We start from the raw sequence: 24,256 nt of genomic DNA, 5'->3' as shown, positions 1-24,256 counted from the left end.
TAGTAGCCAATTCGCGTCCACTTCGAACGCGGATTGCGTCCTACCCCCGCCCGAACGGATTACCGTCTGGGCAGGGCTCTGTGGGGCCCACTGTGATGTAAGTGTTTTATCTAAGCCGTTCATCGGTTTTCTCATATTATTTTAATATATGATCATAAAGACGAAGTAGGTCCACAGCTCCAGTGAACCACACCAAAGGATGTTGCAGTGATAATGAAATCCATCGTTGAAACCTTTCTAAGGACCACTGTGATGTTTTTTTACCATCCAACCTATTCATTAGGTCATGTAGACGTGGATGAAGTGAAAACACAAATATCAGCTTGATCCGAAACTTCTCCCAGCTCCCAAGAAGTTTTTAATGGTGGACGTTCAATCCCCACCTTGTGGTCCAATTAATCCTTGGACCTGCCTCTTTTTTGGCTCACACCTTAAATGATTTGAAAAAGTTGATGGACGGTGTGGATCAAATACATAAATCATGGTGGGGCATAAAGAAGTTTTACATGTTAAAAGTTGGTTTTGTATTGTGCAAACAATTTAAAGAGAAAAAAATTTCCGTATTAAAAGGGGTAATTTTGGAAGCAAATTTTTTTTTAATAGAAAAACTTATGGAGCGCATTCCGTGTTCACCATTAAGCCAGACTCCAATCGCGGAAAGAATTCAGTGAAAAACCACTTAGCGCTTTCCTTCTTCCACGTTAACAACGGATTAACAAACACCACTAAACGCAAAACATTTTCCCAATTCCATGTTGAGTGCAAAAATTCAACGTTAACAAACAGGCCCTAAGCCAAAATTCTGAAAGAGAGAAGATACTATAGAGAGAGCAAGGGAGGATGGATTGGGGCTTAAGAGCTTGGGAAGCTTATCTCTCTAGGGGCTAAGGAGTGCAGCTCCACTCTTAGGAGCAGCAAGCAATGGCTTTGGTAACCTCTTGAGGAGAAGAATTCCCTTTTTCTTTTACTTCTCTCAATTCCCTTTGAAGATCAAACTACAGGACAGGACCCTCCACAAATCAAGTCCCTCCCAGCGAGAAGTTGCTACCCAAACTCAAGTTCGATCCAAGCCTAGTTCAAGTCAGTGAACACCTTGAGAGAAGACACCAGAGGATCAGACCCCACCTCTCTAGCTTCTCTAATCCTAATACAAACTCTTTTTTCCTTTCTTTTGATACTTTTTGGGACCCAGTCAACTATTTTTTTGAAATTCCAATTGTCAGAATCTTGTTCTCTTTGGATAAAGACTGCTATGTTGTGGATAGAGTAGGGTGCCTCACCCCTTCCTACTCTTCAACCTTGGTACTTACCCAGGATTTTGATAAAAAGACCTTTGTGGAGTCTATTTCTTGGAAATCAGAATGTTTCTTATCATTCAATTTCCCGGTAACAAACAAGGATTCTAGCCGTACTTGAATTATACAAAGAAAAGGCTAGTGGTGACTCGAAATTGACCATGTAGGCTCTACCACACCCGGTAGGCCTTTATCGCTACATCGACACTTTCCAAAATAGAAAAAATAAAAATAAAAAACCTACTAATGGCACAAGCCAGTCATTTTGGCAAGCATGATATCAGTCCTGAAATGCAAAAGAATGGAAAATGCTGAAGAAAGAAAATCAGAAAATTATCAGTGTAGCATCATAATCCACCAGCTCTAGGAAAATATAAAACAGAGGAAAACTTTGAAGGCTTGGAAAGGCTTTCAAATATTATCCAAATCATAAACCATCATTCAACTGACAAGCTTTCCAATGAGTTTTATATCAGAACTTTATTAGGAATTTTATGTGTCTTTGGGCCTGTTTGGATAGAGAGAATCCAAAATGTGGCCATGGCTCCTATGGAATCCTTAGGAAATGGAAAACTGCAGATCCCAGCCATGGTTTCATTGTTTGGTTTGGAGTGCAGATTTCCATGGAAAGATTAAAGGGTTTACGGTCAAACAGCGAGAGAGGTCTCTCATAACCTTGGAAATTTACGTTTAACATGCTTCTTAAAGAAATCAATATCCATTTTTTTAGCAAAACCTTGGAAATGGAAACTGATATCCATACCTACTTTTTCTTTTTCACAAACAGGGGAAAAGTAGATATCCATGGGAATTTATTTCTTTTCCAAGGTTTTCATCGCTCAAGGGAAAAAGAGTACCCCAAACGAAAATGTGCACAAAGATGTCAAATTTTCAAGTGACAATGGCAGCATCCCACAATTATAATCCAAAAATGATCTGATAAATAAGACGAACAAAATAATGGAGCAAAAGTCAAGCCAATAAACCTGTAAGAAGACCCCTGGTGAAAATTCAGAAACAACTCCGTCTTTGCCAGCCAAATCAACCATCTTCAGAGCACTTATAACCGCAGGGCGAGCCTGTTTAGAAAAGTCAAATATGTTAGTGTGATAAACACTGTGATACTTCTATAAAAGCAACATTAGACAGCTTTAACAGAAACTATAATGACAAAATGATGCAAGGGCATATATTGCTTCAGTATTGATGCAAAAGAAGAAATGACTTTCCAAGGAACCTCACAACCAATCCAACAAGTAGAATAATAAAGGACATAGGATAATGACCGGGTGGTAACACGTCATCTAAGTAACTTCTAAAATTAACTTCCCCAGAATAAGAAGATCATAAAGTTGAAGGATAAAGGGTTAGTTTATCTTGCCTTTCCAGTAGCAATCACCACTTTTACTCCCTTTGATATAGCCTCTTTCAGAGCTTCTGCATTTCTAGAAGAAACTTGACTTTTGCTGTTCAGCAGGGTACCTAACATTGCATAAAAAGTAGTTATTAGCAACCCAAAAGATTCAAGAGCAGTTTAATCATTTTCAAGAAAAATCAAAGCTCACCATCCATATCCAAGAAGATGTAACTGAATTTTGGTTTATAAAACCGCAGGCTGCCTTCTTTCTTTCTATCATTTAAACTTTCACCTGTAAAAGTCTCAAACTGACAACTTTTTTTTTGTAATATCTTACACCTCGAAAGTGATTTCAGAACATATGCATCCAAGAAAAGGACCATGTGGATTGTGCAGATAAAGGAGGTTGCAACTGTCAGAATAAGTATCCAGTGAATTTACCATCTAAAAGTCCTGTTTGAGGGCTTCCATCAGTTACAGCATCATATGCACTCTGAATTAGACCCTTCCCTTTCCAGCCAAGACTCTTCAAAACAAGTTCCTCCTCCTTTTCCATCTCTTCTTCAGCCTCATCACTAATCTCATGATCGAAGCCCAAAATATGCAGTAACCCATGAACCTGCAGAAAGACAGATTTATTTTGGCTACCGATTTGAGCATGGATGAAAAAGGCATTTGTGAATGCATTGTGTTTGGGCCAATCTACGGACATGTGTGATGCAGGACATGTGATCTAACCACTTGAATGCAGAAGATTATTAACGGATTAATCAAAGTCAAATATAATAATATGCCATTCTACCATGATTAAAAGAGTACCAAATAGATAATAAAATTCAGATTTACGTTAAATCACAATCCCACATAAGCATGAAAATCAAAGGCCCAATGAGAGATTGGAACTCTCATATTAGCATAGGTATGATTCTAATTCAATGGGCCATACCTAATTCAATGGGCAGATTTGCGCAATTCTAGGATTAGGGTTTCAAGGGGTTTTGAGAATTTTGGGGGAGATGGGAGAGTCAAGGTTTGGGAATTAAGGATTTTAGGGTTTCGTAAAGAATTAGGGGATTAGGGTTTCGTAGGGAATTGGGGATTATGGTTTATAAGATAGGATGATAGATTAAAGAAGGGGAAGAAAATGGAAGGAATGGACCAACCATACAGTCGTACGACCCTACCCCTGGTTGTGATGGGTTGGGTTTGGTAGAGTGATGGCTAGGAAAAGATGGATTTAGGTAACAGGTTTAGGTTTATACGGAAAAGGGTAAAAGGGTTTAGGGTTTATAGAAGAAAAGTGGTAGAGAAGAAAGATTTGAGAAGAGATGAGAATAAAAAAATAACTTTTAGAAGAGAATAAGATAGAGATGAAAGGATAACTAGGCTTCACACCTTCGGATTCACACAAAATAATCTCTTTTCACCAGAGAATCTCAAATCACATGAGAGAGCTTTTTCAAGCAAAAGAGTTGTTTTTCATTCCATCATTATGAGCTAGGGACCTAATCGTTTCAAAATTTTGTATGGTCTAGCACTGTGGGCTTGTAATTTTCTAAAGGTCCCATGTAAAAACCGTTCAGGCCTTATCTTTATCATCACTTTATCACCTATCTGATATTATTTAAACCTACAGTGACAGTCAACAAGTTTCTTATATTTTAATTACTTGCGTTAATCTATTTTCTAATCTCCGTATGCAAGTTATGAATGTGGCGTGCAAATGCATCTGTAGACTCTTAAGGCCTATGGGAGACAGACATGGGAATAAGGTCTATGGGTTTTCTAGGGTTATAACCAAACACAACTTCCAAGGGACTCATACCTATTGACTAAACTGTTATAAGCAAACTCGGCTACAGGTAAGACTGCGTCCCAAATCCTGGTATGGTCACCCACAAGACACCATAACAGGTTCCCTAAAACTCCTATTAACCACTTCTGTCTGACTGTCAGTCTAAGGATGGTATGCCGATGAAAATTGTAATCTCGTGCCAAAGTGTCTTCCATTAACTCATAAACCTAACATCCCGATCAAACACAATGGTTTTCAGCAAACCATGTAAACAAACCACCTCCGCCAAAAAAAGCTTTGAAATGTTGGAGGCATCAGACGTCTTTGAGCATGCCAGGAAATGGGCCATTTTAGAAAAAAAAAAGAAGGGTCCACTACCACGAAAATGGAATCGTGCTTCTTGATTGTCTTGGGAAGCCCAAACACGAAGTCCATACTAAGGTCTTGCCACGGAGCGTGTGGTATTGACGAATGTGTGCATAAACCTGTGTTCTACTTTTTCTACTTTGCCAACCGACAAGTCCAACATTGCCCTATAATTTTGGCTACAACTCGCTTAAGACTTGGCATATAGAACATATCCTCTACAAGGGCAATAGTCTTGTCACAACCAAAATGACTGGCTACTCCACCAGCATGAAGCTCCCAAATAAGGAAGTCCCATGGGGATGTGAGAGGAATACAGAGTTTGTCCCCTTTGAATAGAAAGCTATCAATTAGGACAAACCCATTATCATTCCTCTGACCATCTAAAAGTGACACATATAATTTACCAAAGTTTGGGCACGTGGGATTTTCGTCCTTCAAACTCTCGAATCTAGTGACTCCAATGCTCATAGATTAAAGTAACGTCACTCTACAGTTAAGGGCATCAGCAGGTTTGTTCTCGAACCCGGCCTTGTGTTTCATAACAAACGAGTACTCTTGAAGAAACTCAACCCACTTGGCATGCCTTGGGTTTAATTTCTTTTGAGAGTTAAGATAACATTAAGGCCTCGTAATCTGAAAATAATACGAACTCTTACGATGGTAAATAATGTCGCCAATGACATAAGGATTGAACTACCACATAGAATTCATTGTCATAAGTAGAGTACCGTAGCTTCGTTTCATTCAACTTCTCACTAAAGAAAGCAATAGGGTATCCCTCCTGACTAAGTATGATGGGGACATCATGCACACACGCGCACACACGCCGCCCCCTATGCACGTACGCTAGAAGATGGAGGGCCCCACCGTCGATCTGAATCGATAACGACGTCCAGGGAGGGCCTCCTAGTTAGAAGACCAAGTTTGATTCAAAAAAGTGGGCCCGATAGTTAAGAAAAGTCCATCATGAGATCTCATGATCGTGGCCCACTAGTCGGATTGATTTCATATTTTAGGTTTTGCTTATTGTTATTATTTAGAACATCATGAACGCTTTAGATTTCTTTGTTTGGTTTTTATTTTAGTTTACTTTATCGCCAAGTAATAGGTTGCGCACATGGCGCGAGTTTTGGGGTATAGGGTTTTCTTATACATAGGCACCCCTTATAGCTCTTTTGATTCATTAAAGATTAATAAAAATTCTGCGTTTTCCTACTCTCTGAGTTGTGAAGCCTAATTGGGTGCGAAGCCCTCCCTTCATCAAAGGATTAACTACCGTGGTGCAAAACCACATCTATCCCGATTCGCCCCCATCCATCGCCATCTCTATTACCCATCTTCTACCATCCCTTCTTCTCATCTCACCCCATCATCTACACTTCGAATCAATCATCTATTGTAGCAATTCTCCTCCCCACAGCAGAATTTTAGAATCTGGCCCTATAGGAGGGCTGAAACTTCGGCGGAGCACCACGCACAAACCATACATCGGATCAAGCTGAGATTTGGGAGGGTTTTGGAGTGCATCCCTAGCCAACCAAGGCCAAGGTAGTCTTTTTTCTGAATAGTGGGCCCCACACACATGCGGCCGAAATCACACGCATGTGCGTCTGGGCCATTGTTGTTGTCCACATGTGTGGTACTTCTCTGGTTCGTCTCTCTCCTCTCTTTCACTCCGCTTTCACCCAAAATCCTTAAATCTAACCCTAAATTACTCAAATCTCCAATTTTATGCCCCTTTTCTTACCCTAGGGTTCCTTGATTTGAAATTGGTGAATCCTTTAGATTAGGGACTGATTATTATGCATGTGTGGATGATTATTTCTTAACTTTGAGTATCGTTTGGTTCATAATTTTTATTAATCCAGCCCTATCATGTGTAGGCCTGGACCCGCATAGATTCCCCTTAACTGAATGTTTGGACTTTCATGTGGGATATGGAATTTGTGTAATTGTTTCTAAACTAACGTGATCTTAAGCCTGAAATCTCACATATCATATTTAATTTTCATGTCTTGTATCAAATTTGGTATCAGAGCCAGGTTCTTGTAAGGGAATTCATTACATGTTTAGGGTTTGGTTGTTTATGTCCATCACGCATCAATTCTCATCATATATGATTGTTTAGAGGTCCATAAACCCTGACATAAGCTGCTAAAATTTTCTGTTATCCCCTTATTTGAATTATTTTAGAAATTAACTTAGCTTTTTATTTCTAGGTTTAGAAACTTTCCTTTCCTGTAATTAGAAACTATTTTTTTAGAAACTTTCTTAATCTGTTTTTAGAAACTAAATTCCTTTCATTTTTCTTTTTTAGAAACTAGTTCACTTTCCTTTTTCTTTTTTAGAAACTAGCTTACTTTCTATTTTTAGAAACTTTCCTTTTTTTCATTTTTAGAAACTAGGTTGCTTTTTTAGAAACTTTCCTAATTTGTTTTCAGAAACTTTCCTTTTTCGTTTTTAGAAACTTGGTTGTTTCTTTAAAAAAAAAAAAAAAATTCTTATATTTTGACAACTATATTGCTGAATTTTGGTTTGCACCCTACACTAAATATGGAACAACTGGTAAAGTCACTAAATAAGTTGTCCCAGCAGATCGAGTCTTGGGGTAAGCGCTTAGAACAAAGCATAAATCAACGCCTTGACCAAACAGAGGCCTCCCTCAAGACAAACCCCATCATTAGGGAAGATGGTCAATCTCAGGCAGGTGGCCAGGAGGATAGACCAATGAATGAAATTGGCCAAGTTATCAGTTATGGGCGTGCACCCGTGCACCCACCCCATGAGGGACATCAAGACCACTATTTTAAGGAGTACAACATGTGGTCTTGTGGCTGGAGAGAGTGCACCAATGGCTAGTGTAGAGTTACCCACTGAGGCCATTATGGTAGTGGATGAGTTTCGTGATGTCTTTCCTAATGATCTACCGGATGAGTCTCCCCCTAGGAGGGATATGGAGCACACCAGAACATGGGACACCGTAATACCTACGGCCAATTTTACGTTTAATAGTTCTTTCGATAGGTCCACAGGTCTCAGTCCTTATGAAGTCGTTGCTGATTATAAACCTGAGAGACTTATTGATCTTCTCCCCATGTCACTGTCTCATAGGCTGTCAGAGCCTGCAAAGTCTTTTGCGCATCACATTCATTCATGGCATCAAGAAATCAGACAGAAGATCACTACTAGTAATGAACATTTCAAATTTTCTGCAAACTAACATGAACGTTTCAAAGAATTCAATATTAGGGACTGTGATAGTCCGCATCTAGCCCAAGCGGTACCCTCCAGGGGCCGTTCGCAAGTTATACACGCATAGCGCTAGACCCTTGAAAATTATAAAACGAAACGGTCTCAATGCATATGAGGTAAATCTTCCACCTTCTATGGGAATTAGTTCTACATTCAACGTGGAGGATCTAGTTACTTTTTAGGGGACCACTGATACTTTGTCCGGCCCTTCGCCTACCCGTCCTCATTCCCCATATTTATCCCTTGAACCATGGCCCCTCCCAACCCATTTTTCCAGCCTCTACCTCTCATACCTATCCGTCCCGACCCATCTTCCCAGCTACTACGTCCCATACCTACCTCTCCCAACCCATTTTTCCAACCTCTACCTCCCATAACTACCCGTTCTGACCCATTTTCCCAACCTCTACCTACCATACCTATCCGTTCCGACCCATCTTTCCAGCTACTACGTCCCATACCTACCTCTCCCGACCCATTTTTCCAACTTTTACCTCCCATACGTACCTGTCCCGACCCATTTTCCCAACCCTACCTCCCATACCTACCTGTCTGAACCCATCTTCCCAGCTATTACGTCCCATACCTACCCTTCCTGACCCATTTTCTCAGCCTCTACCTCACATACCTATCATTCCCACGCCTAGAGAGGAAATAGAGGATATTCTGGACTATCAGATAATATCTAGGTCGGACAGCGAGTTTCAGAAGTACCTGGTTAAATGGAAGTCACGCCCAGCTTCAGACAATACGTGGCTCACTGAGGAGGAGCTTCAGAGACTTAATCCTGACATCCTGGAGCGGTTCAGGAGTTTTATTTTGCCAGTGATGAAATCTTCGCAGCCGGGGAGAATTGATGGGGACATCACGCGCACGCATGCTGCCCCCTACGCACGTACGCCAGAAGGAGGGCCCCACCATCGATCTGAAGCGATGACGACGTCCAGGGAGGGCCTCCTAGTTAGAAGACCAAGTTTGATTCAAAAGAGTGGGCCCGATAATTAAGAAAAGTCCATCATGAGATCTCATGATCATGGCCCACTAGTCGGATTGATTTCATATTTTAGGTTTTGCTTATTGTTATTATTTAGAACATCATGAACGTTTTAGATTTCTTTGTTTGGTTTTTATTTTAGTTTACTTCATCGCCAAGTAATAGATTGCGCACATGACGCAAGTTTTGGAGTATAGGGTTTTCCTATAAATAGGCACCCCTTGTAGCTCTTTTGATTTATTGAAGATTAATAAAAATTCTGCGTTTTACTACTCTCTGAGTTATGAAGCCTAATTGGGTGCGAAGCCCTCCCTTCATCAAAGGGTTAACTACCATGGTGCGAAGCCACATCTATCCCGATTCGCCCACATCCATCGCCATCTCTACTACCCATCTTCTATCATCCCTTTTTCTCATCTCACCCCATCATCTACACTTCGAATCAATCATCCATTGTAGCAATTCTCCTCCCCACAGCAGAATTTCAGAATCTGGCCCTACAGGAGGGCTGAAACTTCGGCGGAGCACCACGCACAAACCGTACATCGGATCAAGCTGAGATTTGGGGGTTTTGGAGTGCATCCCTGGCCGACCAGGGCCAAGGTGACCTTTTTTCTGAATAGTGGGCCCCACACACGTGCGGCCGAGATCACATGCATGTGCGTCTGGGCCATTATTGTTGTCCACGCTTGTGGTACTTCTCTGGTTCATCTCTCTCCTCTCTTTCACTCTGCTTTCACCCAAAATCCCTAAACCTAACCCTAAATTACTCAAATCTCCAATTTTATGCCTCTTTTCTTACCTTAGGGTTCCTTGATTTGAAATTGGTGAATCCCTCAGATTAGGGACTGATTACTATGCATGTGTGGATGATTATTTCTTATCTTTGAGTATCGTTTGGTTCATAATTTTTATTGATCCAGCCCTATCATGTATAGGCCTGGACCCGCATAGATTCCCCTTAATTGAATATTTGGACTTTCATGTGGGATATGAAATTTATGTAATTGTTTCTGAACTAACGTGATCTTAAGCCTGAAATCTCGCATATTATATTTAATTTTCATGTCCTGCATCAAAGTACTCCACCTATACCTACCCCAGAGGTGTCATAAGAAACTTCGAAGACTTTAGAAAAGTCAAGAAGGCGCATGACAAGAGCCTCTATCATCTTGCCCTCGATCTCCTTAAACGCTTTAGACGCGGGGTTAGTTCATTTGAACTCCCATTACTTTATGCAATCTGTGATGGGGGCCATAATGGAAGTAAAGCCTCTGATGAACTGCCTATAGGGCTGTACACGAGCCAAGCTAGCTCGAAAAGCTCGCTCGGCTTGGCTCTATTTAGCTCGACTTGACTCGACTCGAACAATGAATCAAGGCGAGCCAAGTTTTATATGACCCAGCTCGTTTTGAAAACAAGCCAAGTTCAAACATAGTGGGGTTTGACTCGACTTGACTCGAACTCGACTTCGCTCGAAGCTCGAGCTCGAGCTCGGCTCGAATATATTATTATTATTATTATTATTATTATTATATATTAATGTATATTATATTATATTTAAAAATTAAAACATAAACCCTAGCATACCCGTCCGTCTCTCTTATACCATTTCCTTTCCTTACCTAACCCGCCACGCTCGAGCTCCTCTCTCTCTCTCTCTCTCTCGGTCACTCGCCTGAGCTTGACTCAACATCTACCCGGCTTGTCTCAGCCATACGGCCTACACTCACTTGAGCTCTCCTCTCTCTCTCTCTCTCTCTCTCTCTCTCTCTCTCCCTCTCAGTATTAACAACAAAGTACCATCTATGGTTTTATCTAATATTATATGTGCATGTGTGTGTATTATTAATTAAATATTTGATTTTGGGGTTGGGTCAGTTGGGTCAGGTTGCTGGGTCAAGTCAAGTGCGGGTTGCGGGTTGGGTCAGATTGGGAGCAAGCTCAACTCGACTCGAGGTAAGCTTGCCTCGACTCGATCCATTAGCTCGCCTCAAGCTCGACTCGAAAGTTTTGGCAAACAAGCCAAGCTTCAATAGTAAGCTCGAAGCCGAGCTCGAGCTTGAACTCAAGAAGAGCACGGACAAGCCAAGCCAAGCTTGGCCCACCTCGACTCGACTCGGCTCGATGCACAGCCCTAACTGCCTATAGAAGGTAGCTAAGCCGTGAAAACTACATACCTCATGAATGTTCCGCGGTTCAGGCCAACTCACAATGGCCTTGATTTTCTTGGGATCTACAGACATTCCTTCTGATGAAACTATGAAACCTCAGAAGACAAATCTATCTGACATGAACGAATACTTCTTGAGGTTTGCAGATATCTTCTCTTCCTTAAGGATCCCGCAAACTTGCCTAAGATGGTAAAGGTGTAGTTCTCTAGAGATACAATATATGAAAATATCGTCAAAGTACACCACCAAAAACTTCCCTAAAATGGGCCTCAACACCTAGGTCATCACATGCATGAACGTACACGGAGCATTAGTTAAACCAAAAGGCATGACCAACCACTGGTAGAGCCCATTCATCGTTTTAAACGCCGTTTTGCATTCATCCCCTGGGTGAATACGTATCTGGTGATACCCACTTTTAAGGTCTATCTTTGAGAAAATCATGGCACCTGCCATCATGTCTAACATATCATCAAGTCGTAGTACGAGAAATTGATACTTAATCATGATTTATTAATAGCCCGACTGTCCACACGCATGCGTCAAGTGCCATCTTTCTTAGGCGTGAGAAGTACTAACACGGCACAAGGACTCAAACTCTCCTGAATGAAACCCTTCATAAGGAGCTCATCTACCTGCTTCTTCAACTCCGCATACTCCACAGGGTTCATTCGATAATGAGAAGGGTTTGGTAGAGTCGACCCAGGGACAAGATCAATGGCACGTTGAATGTCCCTCATGGGTGGAAGCTCATCCGGTAAATCCTCAGGAAAAACATCACTAAACTCCAGTACCGGACTCACCTCGGGTGACAACTCTACACTAACCTCAGGTGTAGCCTCTCTAGTCACGAGGGCATATACCACCAAATCCGCCTTAGTCTCCTGCTCAAACTCTTTGGCGTTTAATATGTTGAGAGACTTGGGTTGTGATTTCCTCACATCCTTCTGTCCACCATTTTTAACGTTCTCTTTCTTAAATTCTGGGGTGGTCTTAGGCAGAAGAGGATTTAACTTTATATTCTTGTCCTTATGCATGAAAGAACAAACATTCGAGCGACCGAATATTGTTACATCATGATCAAAGAGCCAAGGCCTACCCAAGATGATATGGCCTACATCCATATGCAAAACATCACACCATAGCGAGTCTTTATAAGATGCAAATTGGATAGAAACAAGACACCGATGTGAGATTGGCATAGAGGACGCATCAACCCATGAAAGTCTGTAAGGTTGAGGGTGAGGAGTGAGCTTCAGGCTTAAACGAGAGAGAGTGCTACTAGATACCACATTTGTACAACTGCCACTATCGATGATCACTTTGTAGTTTTTTCACCACACTCGGCCTAAGTATAGAAAATGGTACTTTGGCACCAATCATCAATCCCCTAAGCCTGAGCTAAGGCGCATCTGACAACTGCAGGTGGTATGGCCTCCTCTTCTTCTTCATCACCAGCACCAATTATAGGGTGATATTCTTCTTCTTCACAGTCACCCTGGTCATCTTCATCTTCCTCATGCTCTCCAATCACAAGGGCATCAGTTCACTCTTTTGTGGGACACTCATAAGCGAAATAGTCATATCCTTGGCAACTATAGCATCGCCTGGGTTCGCCTCCTTACGAATTGGATTTGGCAACTCCTTTACCCTTAAAGTCATTTTGGTTACTTTGAGTGCTAGCAAAGGGTTTGGGTTGACTCCCAAAGTTAGACACAACTCCCTAGGGAGTAGTCTTAACATTGGACTCAAGTGAGTCAAATTGTCTCCCAAATTGGGTTTTAAGTACTACTCAAGTTCTTACACTAATTGACATGCATGCTCAAGGGTGCCAACATTGTGAGAGAGCAACTCGTGTTGAATATCAGATCGGAAGCCCATCCTAAAATGAGAAAGAGTCGCTAGTGGGTCCTCCTCGACGTTACATCGCATAATGTATTCTTCAAAATTGATGATGTATTCCGTCACGGGCATTGTTCCCTAGCAAAGGGATTGCCATCGATCCATTAATTTCTAGCAATATGAGAGGAATATATTTTTCCTTAAGCGCTTCCTTCATCTCGACTCAATTTACAATCGGGTCTTGTCCAGACCTTTCTAACTTGCGCTCAAGATTGGTCCAAAACAATTTAGCCTGGCCCACCAACTTCATCGTGGCGAACCTTACACAACGGCGATCAGATATCTCATACCACTCAAAGTAGTGGTCCATGTCCACAAGCCAGTCGAGGAAACCCTTTGGGTCCAGACAACTATCAAAGCTAGGAGCCTTAACCTTGACACTTTTCAAGATGCGCTCATATGGATCGTAATGATTGTGATACTCTCCAAGGGGTGGCTGGATATGCACCCCATTATGGCCAACGCCTTAGTCACAACCTCTTCCACATCCTCCAACATGACCTCCCACACAAGCTTCCTTTACACCTCCCACTTGAGATCGGCCATCTTCCCCATTGTTGGGGTTGCCTGAAGGGAAGTCTCCAACTAAGCTATACGATTGTTGGTCGCTATAAGTTGGTTGTTTGTGGTTCTGCTTTGAGCCTCAAGGGCCTCCAATCGTCTATTTATGGCATTAAGAGTTTCAAGAATTTGATATTGGCTCATGGTAGTAGGGTGAAGGCCAAAACCTTGCCCAAAACATGTCGCCATAAACAAGGGACAAACTAAGGGCCTAATGCTTAAGACTCTAAGTACTATGTTATGACAAAGGAAAAATGACTAACCTAGACGCTGCAAAAGGTAAACCTAGACTCTATATGGAATGAATGCGCTAACAAGACTCTAGATGTGATGAATGTGCTGACCCTATGTATACCTATGCTAAAATCCTTGCTCTGATACCAAAATTTGATGTAAGACATGTGATCTAACCACTTGGATGCAGGAGATTATTAACGGATTAATCAAAGGAAGTCAAATATAATAACTTGCCATTCTACCATGATTAAAAGAGTATCATAGATAATAAAATTCAGATTTACGTTAAATCATAATCCCAGACAAGTATAAACCATATAAGCATGAAAATCTAAGGCCCAATGAGAGATTGGAACTCTCATGTTAGCATAGGTATGGTTCTAATTCAATGGCAGATTTGTGCAATTCTAGGGTTAGGGTTTCAAGGGGTTTTGGGAATTTTAAGGAAAATGGGAGAGCTAAGGTTTGGGAATTAAGGATTTTAGAGTTTCATAAGGAATTGGAGGATTACGGTTTCATATGGAATTGCGGATTAGGGTTTTAGGCTAGGGTTTATAAGATAGGACGATGGATTGAAGAAGGGGAAAAAACAGACGAAAGGGACTAATCGTACAGTCATACGGCCCTATCCGTATACGTGGTGCTAGTTGTGATCAGTTGGGTTTGGTGGAGTGATGGCTAGGAAAAGATAGATTTAGGTCACGGGTTTAGGTTTAGAAGAAAAAGGGTAAAGGGATTTAGGGTTTATATAAGAAAAGTGGTAGAGAAGAAGGATTTGAGAAGAGATGAGAATAAAAGGATAGAAATGTAGGGATAACTAAGCATCACACCTTTGGATTCAAACCAAATAGTCTCTTTTCATAAGAGAATCTCAAATCACATGAGAAAAAGAGCTTTTTCAAGTAAAATAGTTGTTTTTCATTCCATCATTATGGGCTAGGGCTGGCCGGGCCCCCCCCCCCCCCCCCCCCATAGTCTCAACACACGTGTTTTTACAAAAATACCCCTCGCTTAAAAAAATACATCACGTCCCAAGAAGCAATAAACTGAAAATAACGCATCCTAAACTATAAATAACCATAAAAAACAAAAAACAAAATCAGCTAATCTAAATGCTAATGACTAAAGTGATCAAGGATCACAATGATCCAACCGCCCGATCGTGGAATCCACATGATCCAACGGTCCGATCGTCATGTCCTAGTGATCCAACAGTTAAAACTACTCAAAGAAGCAGCCCATGTGCATCTTCCTAATGTAAGATGCATGATCATGCATGTGGGGTCTTCAAGTCCTCAATGCGGCCCATCTAGGCCCATATACAAGTTATCGAGCCAAAGTGAAGGCTGGGCCGATCTCCTCCTCTTGTATACTCTAAATGGTCGAATGTCCTCATCAACGTGCCTTTTGAATCTCATTGCGCATGCATATGTGCATACATGCATGCGGTTGGCTACATCTGTTTTCAGGTTTGGACTATTTATTGGTTCGTTACACATGGTCACTTCATTCCTACATTTGTTGAAGCACCTCTCTATAGTTCTACATCATCATTTTCCTTTGACCCTATTTTAACATCCACATGTATCAATGAATTCGAATTTCCAAACAAATCACTGGGGAACTGCAGAATTTCTCAACCTGAATGGAAGCAAAATCATTATGAATTTTGACCCATAAAAACGTGGACAACCCTATGGAAACTCAATAGGCATGGAAGAAAGAGGCATCCCAACAGTACAAAAAGAGGGCTGCAAAATAAGCTAATATAGCAGACTACAAGTTGAATAAATATGAAAAATGCTGCAAATAATAGTTATTAAGACAGCACGTGATAACCATGTAAAACAGACTGCTGACCCGACCATGAGGATGCGTATCTCATCGAGAAGAGTATGCCCTCTCTCCTTTGCTTGTCTTGCAGCAGTCTCAACAGAAATTACAATGTCGCCTAACATAAGCTGCAAAAGTATTCCAAAAAAAAAAAAAGAGCATATCAAAACAACTAAAAAAGGAGGAAAAAGAAAAAGAAAAGCACAATAAACAAAAAATGAGCCTAAGAAAAACCTTATAACAAAATCGATATCTTACAATGGGAAGCTGAAGTTCAGGAACATGCTGTGACATGGAGAGAACATCCGTAGCATGGTCTTCATCTCTCCAATCTTTATTGAGCTTCCGAATAAAATCATCATTACAAAGCAGTACAGATAGCTCGACCTTTTCAAATTTACCAACATCATCTATGGAAGTATCTCTTGTTTTGTACTCTGAATCTTTCAGACCATCGAATGCGATCTTCATGGCCATGGGAACATTTAATCGAAGTATTTCTGCAATGTTCTGCACCCGTATGCAGAATGGAAATGTCCATCACAACAAGCTATATATGATATATATTTTTTTTAAAAAAATCATATCAACGAAAAAAAAATTACATTGATTGGAAAAAAATAAAATCACAGAATGAAATCCACTGGAATGAGAACCAAGACAATATCACAATATTCTTGAAGTTCCATGCTCAATGTACACAGCTGCGCAGGAATTATATGATCCTCGACTGAGCACATCAATAGTGTTCTCAGGCCTTATGTTTGTACAAGTGGGCTCGTAGCCCATTGATCCAGACCGTTGAACAAATGGACCCCACTGTGGATGGACCAAAACCAAAATAAATAAGTAGCTCCCAGATTGGAGGATTTAGCCATCTAATCTGTGACCATTTCTGCAGTGAATGTGGACTACTCCAAGAGTAGAAGAGGATCCTAGTCATCCAATCCGTGACCATTTCTCCACTGAATGAGAACGGTGTCTGTATACCATTCTCAATCATCTATTCCCAGACAGCTTAGGTTGTCCTATCAGGGAATTTTTTGGGGCATTGTCCATCTGTGGTGGGGCAATGAGAGCAACAATCTGGATCACTGAATAGTGGACCCCACTTGTAGAAACTTAGCACTCTGGGATACTATCCACACCGTCTGACCAAAGATCAAGCAATTCCACCAAAAATTATATGTTCCAGGAAAGTATAAAGGCGGAATTTTACTACAGCCCCTCCTTAAGATGCTCTAAATATCCAAAGTAGAAAAAAGGAGTGTAAATATCAATTCCACAAAAAAACCTTAGAACTACAAAAGATTAAGAAAAAACACAAAAATACCAGAACTTCGGGATCGTCGGGCATTTCTTCTTCAATGCAGATGCTGACATTGAGCTCTAACTGCTTCTCCTTGGACGACTGCTTCTTCGCTGCCGCTCTCCTCCGCGTCAACTTCCGGAACCCTCTCTGGGACCCGAAAATTCCCGCGAGCGCCCTGGGATGGTTCGGATTTCGGGAGGACACGTGGAAGCTACGGTGGGAGATGGATGAACATGGAGAGAAGGACGGAAAAGGGCAGAAGGAGCGTGAATGGACGGCTGTGATTGGAGGAGATTTGGATGCGAGAGGGAGAGCGCGGGCGAGCATTCGAGACATGGGTTTGGGTACAAGGAGGCGAGACGGCGGCGAGAAATTGGCGGGAGATTGAGAGTGATGCAAGAAATTGGCGGGAAATTGGGAGGTGGGCGAGAGGTTGCGATGGATGGAAGAACGGAAGCGATGCATTCAAACCCAGTTTTATGTCTTTTTATTTCGAGTTCTGCTCTCTCCCTCGCTCCCCCCCTCTCTCTCCGAGGATTGAAAGCGACGATGGACGGACGGAAACATCGCTGAGGGTTTGGTTTGGGTTTTACGCATGCACGCAGGAGGAGGGTAGTTTAGTCATTTGCAAATGGAGGAAATTGATCCGAGGCCGGTTCGTTCCTCTACAAGTCACTGTAGAATAAAGCTTATTTACAGGGGTAGCCGTGGGTCCCACCAGGGTATGTGTGGCATCTAACCTGTTCAGAAGGGTCGGCCCCACCTGGACCTTCCAATAAAAAAAATCAGGTCGATCTAACCATGGACCACCATGTGAATTTGAAGTTCACGACGTCTTTGGATGGTTGTGGCGTGCCCGCCTAATTATAATAAAGGCTCTTTTTATGGGATCACGACATCATGTGAGGATTAAAAAAAAATATACGGGCTGGATGGAACATGAACAAATTTGTGGGACCTACAATATAAAGCAATGCAAAACCATTCTTAAACCTCCAAATTCACGTGTCCGGGCATGTGATGGTTGGATCGGCTTACTTTTAGGCCGTCCAACTTTTATGGTGTGGTGACCGTGACTACTAGGTTGGATGCAAACGCAGGTGGTCCCACCGCAGCACGTGTAGAATGACTTATTCTCAAGGGTGGCTTCCCACTCTGGATTTGAGGGGATTTCAAATCTCTTCGTTGTTTGGCACCATAATGTGGGCCGGTGTTTCAAAACCGCTCGGATAGGGTTTCAAATCTACGGTAAAAGTTTGGATTACATCTAAAATCATTTCCCTGAGTGCATGACATGTATGTCATTATACTATTAATTTACTGGACATAGGACCCACTAATGATATCCCAAAATAATTAAATTATCAATTATATCACTATAATTGCTTTAATACGATGATCAGCGTCATCCAAATATTGTTTATGTAAATCAAGGGTTAAAAATCGTTTGTTAGTTACTCGGACATGATTCGGTGCTGGTGGCCCATTAAAGATTTGAAATTTCATCATTTTCAAGCAATGTATATATTTTAGCAGGCTTATTACAATCATTGTGTCAAACATTACATACTTTCACTAATTAGATATATTAAAATTGATTTAGTAACTAAATTCAAACTCCTATAAATATAGCTACTTTTATATTAAAATCAATTCTAAATGTGGGGTGCCAAAAACAATGAGAAAATTTTACATACATGGGGTTTCAAATACAAGGGGTTACAAATCCACAAAGGGCTCTAAAGGCATCGACAAGTATCTCGTTGTGGTGCAGCCCTTGCAAAGGTGCCCACCTTGATGTATATATCTATATCCATGCCGTATAGCAATTTTTTCCAATCATTTTAGGACATGAATTAAAAAATAAAAAGATCTAATACTCAAATGGACTAGAAAAAAAAAGAGGGAAGAGTGGCGATTGACCACCAAAGTTTCAAATTAAAATGATATTTGTTTTATCCTTTCATGTAGTTTTAAATCCTAGATCTTGAATATTTATTTTTTCTAATTTTTAAAAATCATAATTTCAAAATTCTCAATTTTCATAAATCCTAATTTTTTTAATATAAGATTTTCTCTTTCCTAATTCTAATAATAAAACCTACAGTTATGTCTATTGAACGTGAAATGTGACTATATTAATTTGGAAATTTTATACTTATATCGAACCTAATTTTAATTGATTTATATAATTTACTGATATGCAGGCATGTGATTTAAGTTAAATCGAATTTTATTTCTTATTATTTACTCTTAATTACTTAGCAGATTAATATATTTTGTTAATTGAATTACTTTATGGACTCTTTCATGCTCTCTATGTTGCATGCTAGTATTAAATCACGCGTCATGCATCAAATTTACTATATGAATAGGTTAAATGTAAAAATAAAAATTAAAAAATATATATATCCATTATAGAAAGCTTAGGTGGGTCCTAGGAAGTCCTTAACAATATAAGGATCAATCACCACCGTCTCCTGTGGTATGGTCCGCCTGAAAAGTGGAAATGCCTCATTCAAAGGCTCTATAAAGGAGGACTCCTCAAATCAAGCACAAGATCCATCTTGGCCTGATTATTAGGTTGAACATTTGGGTATAATAGGTAAAAAATTTCTATAACAATTAGGCAAATCATGAGTCAAAGTTTTGTAACAGTTAAGCTTGTTTTTAGCTTTCCTTCCTAGAATAGATTCTTTATACTTGTATATATTTCCATTCAAATAATTATAAAGTGTGAAAAATATTCTTCCATTATAGTAATAAGAAATTCAGTGTCAATATTTTCAAACTTCATCATGGTATCAGAGAGAGCCTTCCTCCCACGAGAAATCGATCCTAAACATTGAAATATACCCATACCCTGATCACAATTCTACCATCTCCAATAAAGATCCCTCTTATTGCTCTCAATATCAGAAGAACTCTATGAACCATTGAACCAAACATCTCATTCCAAATACCATTGAACCAAGTTGTGTGGGCCAAGCACTCTGTGAAACACACAGGAGAACAGTAATGTCAGAAGAACTCACTGCGCTCATGCACCATGATACATGGGAATTGGTTCCCCTACCAAATAACCGTAAACCAATGGGTTGCAAATGATTCTTCCATGTAAAACGCAAAGCTAATGGGTCGGTTGATCGCTTTAAAGCAAGACTTGTCGCTAAAGGTTATAATCAACGTCCTGGGTTGGACTACATGGAAACCTTTAGCCCCGCTGTGAAGCCCGCTACTATTCGCATTGTTTTGATTGTTGTTGTGATGTAAGGATGGCCTTTGAGACAACTTGATGTCAACAATGCATTTCTGCATGGAGAGTTGCTTGAAACTGTATATATGGTCCAACCCCCAGGATTCAAAGATGCCTCGAAACCTAACCATGTTTGTAGGTTAAATAAGGTCATCTATGGCCTCAAACAGGCTCCTCGATTCTAGTACTCGGCACTAAAATTGGCAATCATGAATCTTGCTTGTCAAAATTCGAAGGCGAACTCCTCTTTGTTCATATATCATCACAATTCTGTTTTGTGCTATTTATTGGTATATGTGGATGATCTAGTTATCACTGGTAGTGACATGCAATTTGTGTCTCATATCATTAACTAACTTAGAGTTCGATTCTCTTTAAAGAATATGGGCCAGCTTCATTTTTTCCCGGGGATGAAAGTCATTTCTACTATATCAGGTCTCTTCCTCTCACAACACAAATATATTCGGAACCTCCTATCTAAAATCAACATAACAAGTGCTAAAGAAGTTTCTACTTCGTTGTCCACAAGCACAGCTCTAAAGTTGGTTGATGGTACAACATCTTTTGATAGTACCGAGTTTTGAAGTGTCATTAGAGGTTCTTCAATATTTGTCTCTCACCCGTTCGGACATTTGTTTCTTAGTAAATAAACTCTTACAGTTTATGAACAAACCCACAGTAACTCATTAGGCAGCTGCAAAGAGACTCTTCTGCTACTTGAAGCAAACAATCTTTCATTTCATCCACATAAAAAAAAATTCCGGTTTTGCTCTCACAACATACTTCGATGCTGATTGGGCGGCCAATTTTAATGATCGTACATCCACCTCCGCGTACATATGCTTTCTTGGATCAAACCCCGTATCTTGAAGTTCAGAAAAAACAATATAGTTGTAGCAAGATCGTCGACCAAGGCTGAATATAAATCCCTTGCAAATACAACTTTAGAAACTGTGGCTGCTATCACTATTCATAGAACTCGAGTTACCAATGAAAGCTTCACCGAAACTGTTATGTGATAATTTGGATGCAACTCATCTCAATTTTAATCCATTGCAGCATTCTGGGATGAAACATATTCAAATTGATCTACATTTTGCTCGTGATATGGTTCAACGTGACAATCTCAATGTTCATCACATCAACACTCAAGATCAGCTCATGGATTTGTCACGACACCGCACAGATTATCTCAAAAACAAGATTGGCTTAGCCGATGGCAGCTCCATCTTGTGGGGGCGTATAAAAGAGAACTCCTCAAATCAAGCACAAGATCCATCTTAGCCTGATTATTACGATGAACATTTGGGTGTAACAGCTAAAAATTTAATGTAACAGATAGGTAAATTATGAGTCGAAGTTTATAACAATTAGGCTTATTTTTAGCTTTCCTTTTTAAAATAGATTTTATATACTTGTATATATTTTCATTTAAACAATTGTAAAGTGTGAAAAATATTCTTCCACGATGGCAATAAGAATTCCAGTGTCAATATTTTCAAACTTCACAAGGCTCATGCCATGTAATGATCCGGCGGAATGTACGGACACAGTGGATGTGGAATATATACAGCAAGGTGTGTCGAGGCCGCACCCGTCTTAGGTGAGGCCGGGGCAGCACCTAATCCACTCCCTTCTTGTTGGTGGAGACGCCATCCGTGGACCATTCAGTTGTTTGATTAGTCTACACTGCTATGAAGTGCGGCCAATCGGCTGATCCGGGCCATCCGGCAAGTGACAACAAATAAAGATGACCCGGGATCGGTGTCTGGGATCTTCCAATATAGGAGATTTTGGTGCATAGTCCATTCAGATGGTATGGCCCGACGGGCCAATGGACGCGGATTAGGTAGTGTTGGCAACACCACCCCTAACGGTGGTGCGTCGACGTGTTGGGTGCTATCGGCTACGTGCCTTATATCCAAACCGTCCATCCATTGATGGTATGGCTGACCACACTGCAGGAAACAGCTGGATAATGACACCCACCATAGAAACCTTTTTAGGGCCCACTGTAGTGTTTACGTGTCATCTAAACTGTTGATAAGATCACTCGGTCCTAGATGAAGGGAAAACGAGAAATTTGCGACTGTACGACCCATTTATGGCCCATTTAGGAGACTAAGCCCACCTCATTTTCCTATGCGAGAATACGCCCTAGCTGTACGGAAGGCTTGCCAAAGGTCGAAAATGCCCCTGCTTGTTCCTTCAAGCGGATAGGTGGTGCTCGAAGACGAGCGCTGACACACCTCGAACTCCGAGTTGTACGAACGGTTCAAAAGATATCAAAGTTACATGGGCCCCACAGTTACGTATTTATTATATCCACAACGTTCATCCATATTTTGAGATCATTTCGGAGCATTATCCAAGCAAAAAAAATCATATCCAAAGAGCAACTGGACCACACCACAAAGAGCAGCAGAAAATTGATTTTCACCGTGGAAACTTTTGTAGGGCCCACCATAACATTTATTTTCCATCCAATACATTCAGAATGTCACAAAGACCTGGATGAAAAGGAAAAACAAATTTTGTAATGATCCAAAACTTCTGGGACCCCTAAAAGGGTTTCAATGGTAGACGTTCAATCTTCCACTGCCTTTTACAGTGTGGTCCACTTGATAGCTAAATCTATCTTATTTTTCTTTCCAAGCGTTAGTACGAGTTCGCCAAATAGATGGACCGTTTGGATATAACACATACCTCGTAAAATGACCCACAAAGGCGGTGGGGATTACAACAGGGAAAAAAAAGAGCTGGTATATATGGCTACGGATTATACCCGTACCGCAGCCAATGCTTTTTCAATATGCCCTCTACTATACATCGAAGGTCTTTTGATATCAATATGTCCTCTACTATACATCGAAGGTCTTTTGATATGTACTTCGATATATTGAATGTCTTTCGATTAATCGAAAAAGGTCCAAAACTGTCCAACAACTTTGCATAAAAAAATCTGCAATTTTCGATTAATCGAAGTGTATTCGATATGTATCGAAGATATAGCTACATAACTGTAGTCCGTAAAAGTCTAAGCAAATTTTTTTATTTTTTATTTTTTATTTTTTATTTTTTACATGGAGAACTTTATTCTACCTACAATTTTCTCTAATACATATTTATATAAATATGTATATATAGGCATATAAAAAAAATTTCTCTCTTTTTTTCATTTATTTCTCTATTCATTTAACAAGAATATCTTCTAAACCAAAATTAGTTACTTGATGTATCCTATATGATTTTGGGGTATGAGAAGATACTTTAGCCAACTAACCTAGTTATTTTCCAAGATTCCATCAGGTCGATGGTCGAAAGTCCATTTCATTCACTTTGCGGTCAATTTCAATCAGTTCGTGGTCATTTTCATGCATTTCACCGTCAATTCCCTCAACTTCATGGACAATTCCATGCATTTCACGGTCATCCCAAACTATTTCGTGTTGATTCACGGTCATTTCAAGGCATTTCACGGTCAATTCCCTTCACTACACGATCATTTGCATGCATTTCACGGTTAATTCGCATCAATTCATGATCATTCCCATGCACTTCACGGTCATCCCAAACTATTCCGTGTTGATTCACGGTCGTTTCGAGGCATTTCGCGGTCAATTCCCTTCACTTCACGGTCAGTTGCATGCATGGGAATGATCATGGTTTGAAGCGATTTGACCGCGAAATGCATGTAAACGACCGTGAAGTGAAGGGAATTGACCACGAAATGCCTCGAAACGACCGTGAATCAACACGGAATTGTTTGGGATGACCGCGAAATGCATGGGAATGATCATGGTTTGAAGCGATTTGACCGCGAAATGAATGCAAATGACTGTGGAGTGAAGGGAATTGACCGCGAAATGCCTCAAAACGACCGTGAATTAACACGGAATTGTTTGGGACGACCATGAAA

At 40.6% G+C, this 24,256-nt stretch overlaps 1 protein-coding gene across 1 annotated transcript in view; it reads right to left on the bottom strand.

The window, feature by feature from the left end:
- The window catches only part of LOC131222905 (endoribonuclease YBEY, chloroplastic), a 28,238-nt gene extending 10,508 nt beyond the window's left edge, over positions 1 to 17,730 (bottom strand). The window contains exons 1-7 of the mRNA XM_058218147.1: positions 17,103 to 17,730; positions 16,028 to 16,279; positions 15,802 to 15,897; positions 3,094 to 3,271; positions 2,861 to 2,944; positions 2,677 to 2,777; positions 2,282 to 2,374 (exon numbers count right to left, since the gene is read on the bottom strand). Of these exons, the coding sequence (XP_058074130.1) occupies positions 2,282 to 2,374; positions 2,677 to 2,777; positions 2,861 to 2,944; positions 3,094 to 3,271; positions 15,802 to 15,897; positions 16,028 to 16,279; positions 17,103 to 17,546 (1,248 nt within the window). The 5' untranslated portion in view covers positions 17,547 to 17,730. The remainder of the gene's footprint in view (positions 1 to 2,281; positions 2,375 to 2,676; positions 2,778 to 2,860; positions 2,945 to 3,093; positions 3,272 to 15,801; positions 15,898 to 16,027; positions 16,280 to 17,102) is intronic.
- Between the last annotated feature and the right edge of the window lie 6,526 nt (positions 17,731 to 24,256).

This window comes from Magnolia sinica, chromosome 13, assembly GCF_029962835.1.
Source record: "Magnolia sinica isolate HGM2019 chromosome 13, MsV1, whole genome shotgun sequence".
Lineage (NCBI taxonomy): Eukaryota > Viridiplantae > Streptophyta > Magnoliopsida > Magnoliales > Magnoliaceae > Magnolia > Magnolia sinica.
The sequence above is the reverse complement of the archived record's forward strand: the minus strand, read 5'-3'. Positions and strand labels throughout refer to the sequence as shown.